At 36.2% G+C, this 6,346-nt stretch overlaps 1 protein-coding gene across 1 annotated transcript; it reads left to right on the forward strand.

Annotated features, from left to right (window-relative positions):
- The first annotated feature begins 851 nt into the window (after nucleotides 1–851).
- On the forward strand, nucleotides 852–4,931 carry cmtm8b (CKLF-like MARVEL transmembrane domain containing 8b). The gene is made up of 4 exons (XM_073847990.1): nucleotides 852–1,060; nucleotides 3,657–3,830; nucleotides 3,922–4,041; nucleotides 4,255–4,931. The coding sequence occupies exons 1-4, from the start codon at nucleotides 905–907 to the stop codon at nucleotides 4,339–4,341; spliced, it is 537 nt and encodes a 178-aa protein (XP_073704091.1). The 5' UTR covers nucleotides 852–904; the 3' UTR covers nucleotides 4,342–4,931.
- The last annotated feature ends 1,415 nt before the right edge of the window (nucleotides 4,932–6,346 follow it).

The following is a 6,346-nucleotide window of genomic DNA, read 5'->3' on the forward strand; positions in this document are numbered from 1 at the left end:
CTTGTGTGTATTAATTTGATCATTTTAACGGTGTTTGGTAACCTAAATTCAATATACGTATTTTTTTAACAGACAGACAGACAGACAGACAGACAGACAGACAGACAGACAGACAGACAGACAGACAGATAGATAGATAGATAGATAGATAGATAGATAGATAGATAGATAGATAGATAGATAGATTATAGTGTAATATAGGCCTATGTATGTTATTGGTAGGTTACTGCATTCGCAGATAAATAATTAATTTAAAGTCAGTTAAATGAATTGCTGAAACTGTTTGGCAAAATCGTTTTGAGTTGGCTTGGGATTTATTCTGTAACTATTCGGACAGTTCGCTTAAGCACCTTCATTTGTTTGCAGTTGGAACAGTTTGTCATTCAAAGAAAAAAAAGAGAAGAAGCCTTTGGAACAAAGGCAAAAAGACAGTGAATGCAATTTAAAATAAAATAAAAATGAAATAAAATAAAATAAAATAATCAGTCGATCAATTTGTTTGCATACAATGAAGAAGGTAGGCTAACAATTTATAAACACTGAATTAGCAGCTTCTGAACGACTCCAGGTAAACATAAAAACCACAAGAATTAATTTTCATCAACTACCCGTCTGTTTTTGTCTTGTTTTAATAGATCAATTTAATAGACGCTTGATTATCACCTGAAATGATGCTTGAGAGCCGCTCGAACCACTGCAGTCCGTGTAATGAACAATTCATTCAGATTGATTCTTGAACCGGTTCAGCAAATTCATTAAAAAGATCCGTTTCAAAAGAACGATTCTTTTACGAATCGGACATCCCTTTCATGGGCTAAGCCTTCACCATAGTAGGTTTCCGTTACCTTAGGAGCAGGGATCACTGTTCTTGGTTTATTCAGGGAGTTTTTGTAATTCCGTTAGAATGGATATCGACGCCGAATCCCGCACCGACAGCAGCATTACTGACAGAACCAGTAAAAGCTCTAATATAGAGAGTTTAGGCTTGACACACTCCAAGTTGGCTTATGATGGGAATTTTATTCGCTCTGCTTCTGGCGTGTTTATGACTGGAGAAATCGTAAGTAGCCTAAGCTGAGACAGTTCAGTAGTGAATCTATACTTAGCTCACTATTTAGAAATCGTAAGTATTAGCCTACTTTTAAGTCACGTGATAAAACATTTTGGTTGTAGTTATATAAATTATAATGAAAGAATACTAATCTAGTTGTTCAATGTATCACTACTTAGAAAAGATAGCCTACATTTTTGCACGAATTTTGTTCACTCTTTCCATTTCCCAGAGGAGGATGCCTGAATCTCTTGATATAGCAAAAGTGAAACTGGTTTGAAATCTTTTATTTCAGTTAAAAACCTGTGCTTTTTATCAGCTGTGGAAAATAAGTACACTTTAACTTATTCAAAAAGTGTAATTACACGAAAACAATATAAGTATACTTTAAAAGAATATATTTAAGTGCAAATTGAATGTAATGTTTAGGAGGCGTAATTGCATGTTATTTATAATTGAATGAAAATGTACTATAGTTTTGGCCTATATTACATTTGTGTTATAGTTTAAATTAAGTTAGTCAAGGTTAAGAGTGCTTAATTTCATAATTAGTTTTTTTGGTCTTTGGAATATGTTTAAAATGCAGACCTACTGCTGAATGTACTATCAAGCATTTATGACAGCTAAAATATACATCAGTTAGGCTGTCATAAATTATTTTCTATTGAAACTTTATGTATTTGAATGTTAGTAATTACACATTTGCAATAAGGAAGCTATATAGGAAGTAAAATATATTAACAAGTGCTTCAGTATGTTAGTCAACATAACAAGTGTACTTAAAGGATGAGAACAAAATATTAAAACATGATTTAAAATATACTGTAAAACTTTTAATTGATCATTATTTACAAAATTGACTTTTTTAAATTGTACTTTAGTGTGTTAAGAAACATAGTCATGGAAGTTTACTCTCTTTAGGTAAACTTAAGTGAACTTTTATTTTATTAATATTATGACAGACAGTTTTTAAATATACTTTTTTTAAATTGGATGTACACTGCAAGGGAACATTTAATACAAGCACACTTCTTTTTAACAAGGAATAGCTTGCAACCATGAAGTATGTGATAAATAGGAACAACAAAATGTAAGAATTTTTGTTGTTCATGAAGATAATTACTCACTAAGGAAAGAGAGGAAGAGGACCAACCAAAACAGTTGGGAAACAAACTCTTCCTTTCGGCTTGTATTGTTCTTCTTCCTTCCACCACATGCTCTGAGTCAAATCTTAGCATTCTCTTTCCTGGCCTAATCTACAGCCAGCTCTGTCTTCAAAACCCCAAATCATTTTTCCTGTAATATCAAGAACACAGTAAGAAATTCTTTGCTGTTTATAACAGGAAGGGAGGGTGGGAAGTCTCTGGAGAATAATATGGTGTTAAAAAGGAGTGGCGGCTAGGCCCAGTTCTGCTGCTTAGAGAACATAATTGTCATTGTTTTTATTTTGTTTGCCAAAATGTGTTCCATTCAATTCTAAAGTTTTTTTTCCAGGTCCTTAAAATATGAATTGGTGATTACATTTATGCATTTGGCAGATGCTTTTGTCCAAAGCGACTTTGTGCATTCAAGTTATACGTTTTACCAGTTCATGCATTTCCTAGGATTCAAACCTATAACCTTGCTTTTACTACTGTTATATAGTTGAGGCCAAAAGTTTACATACACCTCGCAGAATCTGCAAAATGTTAATTATTGTACCAAAATAAGTGGGGTCATACAAGATGCATGTTATTTTTTATTTATTTAGTACTGACCTGAATAAGATATTTCACATAAAAGAAGTTCAGCCCACAAGAGAAAATAATAGTTGTAATTTATAAATATGACCCTGTTCAAAAGTTTACATACACTTGATTCTTAATACTGTGTTGTTACCTGAAGGATTCAGAGCTGTTTTTTTGTTTGTTTGTTTGTTTTGTTTTGTTTCAGTTTTTTTTTTGTGTCTGCCCGCTGTTCTTCAAAAAAATAAATAAATAAATAAATAAATTCCTTCAGGTCCCACAAATTCTTTTGTTTTTCAGCATTTTTTGTGTATTTCAACTCTTTCCTTCAATGATTGTATGATTTTGAGATCCATCTTTTCATACTGAGGACAACTGAGGGACTCGTATGCAACTATTAGAGAAGTTTCAAATGCTCATGGATGCGTCAAAAGGAAACACAATGAAAACTTTTTGAATTTGAAGATCAGGGTAAATTTAACTTATTTTGTCTATTAACTATCACAAAAAAAAAAGCAGCTGTGGATCATTCAGGTAACAACACAGTATTAAGAATCAAGTGTATGTATATTTTTGAACAGCGTCATTTTTATAAATTCAACTATTATTTTCTCTTGTGGGCTAAACTTCTTTTATGTAAAATATCCTTTTCATGTCAGTACTAAATAAAAAATAACATGCATTTTGTATGACCCCTCTTATTTCGGTAAAATAAGTACCATTTTGCAGATTCTGCAAGGTGTATGCACACTTTACTGTATGCTATACTACATGAGCTACAGAATTATCTGCTTTCTTATAGCTGGTTTTTAGATTATTTTCATTGTGTTTAAAGAGTGCTGTGTCAGTCTGTTGAGTGTATGATCTATCTTTAACCTCAGGTGTTTGGGCTTCTGGTGTGGACTCTGATTGGTGGGACGGAGTACCTCCATGTTCCTGCACTGGGATGGGTAATGTTTGTGTCAGTCTTTTTTTGGGTACTTACTCTCTTTCTCTTCCTCATATACCTGACTATGGCCTACGCCAGGATTCCCCAGATACCATGGAAAATGTTGGTGAGTGAATAAAGATTAGTTAAACTTATTTAAATATAACTACACAAACTAATGTCCAAATAATAAAAATGTAGGTCTTCTTAATTCACAGGGAATATGTTTTAATGGCAGCGCCTCTGTATTGTACCTGACAGCAGCTGTTATTTGTGCTGTATCTTTGAATGTGGCCATTAGGGGGCGCTACTACTTCATCAGCTGGGTGGCCTCAACGGTATGACAAGCAACTTCTCTGAGTAGTTGAGCAATACTTTTGTTTCCTTGTCTTTCCTTCTACAACTGATTATTACCTGAATTAAAATAATGACTTGACATTAAGTCAACAGACATTGCTGTACTGTGTTTTTTATGTGTGTGTCATGAAGAACTTCTAGTAGTAGCCTGTAATATGATTTGAATGACAAATTCCTGTTCTTTTCCTTTTCAGATATTTGCCTCAATGGCTATGGTGTGTTATGCAGGAAATACAGTTGTAAATTTCAAATCCTGGAGATCAAAAAATGAAGATACATAACCAAATGTTTTTAGTTTTGTTTGCTTGTCCCATTGTTTTTATTATCCCTGGGGGATCATTTATGCACATTTAAATAATCACCTAAAAGGAGAATTTTGCTGTGGTTAAAATGCTAAAAATATGTAGCATTGTTCTTATATGTTAAACTTAAACTGTACACTAAAGACACTTTCTCATTTGATTTTTTATAAGAAATTAATTATTGTGTCAGAACATAAAAGTTCATATTTAAACCCACGCTGTATCACTACAGTCCACCATAATGATTTTATTCAGAGTTGTTAAATTCAGTTTAATGGAAAGTTTTAGGATTTTGTTTGCTTGTTTGAAATAAAAGAGAACTATCATGCTAAATTCACTTTTACATGGTATTTGTGTACACAACATCCCCATAATGGTAACAATACACCCACTTCTTTTTTATATTCCTTATAAATAATATAATAGTCTCAAAACAAATGCTGTCTTCTGGGATATCACGACAAATGAGTACACAGCTAGATATCAGTGGTTAAGTTTTATTTACAACTGTCAGGATTGTGTTCTGTTTTTCCTAGTGTCTTTCCCCCTGTGTTTCCAGTTATTTGGTTCATTCCTTGTCTCCCCCTAGTGTTCTGTTTGTATTGGTTTCCCCTGTTGCCCATATTTGTACTTCCCCCTCGTTATCCTTGATTAGTTTCACCTGTTCTTGTTTAGTGGCCACTCCCCGTTACATGTGTTTAAATAGTCCTTTGTGCCTCATTCCCCTTGTCTGGTAATGAAGTTTTGATGTGTTTGTCTGCTCCTGGCTGTTTGTTAGTTAGTTTGTTTGTTTATAATAAATCAGTGTTTTGTTCGTATTCTGACTCCTACAAGTTTTCCCTGGCTCCTCGTCTCCGCTCGTTGTGACAACAACACTGTTCCAGAACAGTACAACGCAAATATTTGAGTGTGTGCAGTGCATTTTACGGAGGACTGTTTCCTGAACCTTGGAGAGTAGCCTGCAATGCCTGCTGTGCAATATGAAGTGGAGCAATTCCAAATTTGTGTAACAAAATTATTTTGGTTATATTGTCACACACAGAAGGAGGCAGAGACATGGGTAAGTATGAAACCAGAGTAATATGTTTATTGACAATGATGATATGGCAGATGGCAAATATGTAGCTGTAAAGTAGTCTTATCTGAACAGTCCTTGTAAATATCAGGTGGCGGAATCCTGGAGAGCTGACAGGAGAAAAACAGTTCATGGGAACGCAAGATGGGTCTGGCAGGAACGCAGGGCATGTGCACCGTAGACCAGACGAAGTGTTAGTGAACAGAGTGGGTATATATAGGGTGATGGTAATTGGGATCAGGTGAGTAATTAGTAATCAGGTGTGTTGGAACGGATGGGTGGAGTTTCAGAAGGTGTGGTTTGAAGGGGTGACTGAGGTAAATGCCTGACATTACCCCCTCCTCCAGGGGCGGCTCCCGACGGCCTCACACAGGACCACCAGGGGCAGGGCATTTTGGGTGGCTTTGGTGGAAATCTGTGAGAAGTTGCGGATCGAGAACATCATCTCTGGCCACCCAGGATCTCTCTTCCGGGCCGTACCCCTCCCAGTCGACCAGATATTCTAGACACCCTCCTAGACGTCGGGAATCCCGGATCTCATGAACGGCGTACATGGAGGGTTGATCCAGGATCTCAGGAGGAGGAGGAGGAGGTCCAGCTTCAGCTCCGGTGGTGTCTGTGGCAGAGGGAAAATAAGGTTTTAGAAGTGACTCGTAAAAGGTGGGGTGAATTCTGTACCTGGGAGGGAGCTGAAGCTGGTATGTCACTTTGTTGATCTGCCTCAGGATCTCGAACAGACCAATGTAGCGGGGACTCAGCTTACGACAAGGTAACCTCAACCGTATGTCCTTCGTGGAGAGCCATACCTTGTCTTCAGGGTGGTATTGTGGAGTGGCTCTGGCGTCGGCGAAGCCCTTGTGTCTTCGGATGGCTCTTTGAAGATGACGATGAGCTAAGTCCCACACTCTC

This window comes from Garra rufa, chromosome 9 (assembly GCF_049309525.1).
Source record: "Garra rufa chromosome 9, GarRuf1.0, whole genome shotgun sequence".
NCBI lineage: Eukaryota > Metazoa > Chordata > Actinopteri > Cypriniformes > Cyprinidae > Garra > Garra rufa.

What these genes read in the sequence shown, in the direction of transcription:
- cmtm8b (XM_073847990.1), top strand. Translation starts at nt 905, where the DNA reads ATGGATATCGACGCCGAATCCCGCACCGACAGCAGCATTACTGACAGA. An exon ending in TGTTTATGACTGGAGAAATC is followed by an intron (nt 1,061 to 3,656) that starts GTAAGTAGCCTA and finishes CTTTAACCTCAG; the next exon opens with GTGTTTGGGCTTCTGGTGTG. An exon ending in AGATACCATGGAAAATGTTG is followed by an intron (nt 3,831 to 3,921) that starts GTGAGTGAATAA and finishes CTTAATTCACAG; the next exon opens with GGAATATGTTTTAATGGCAG.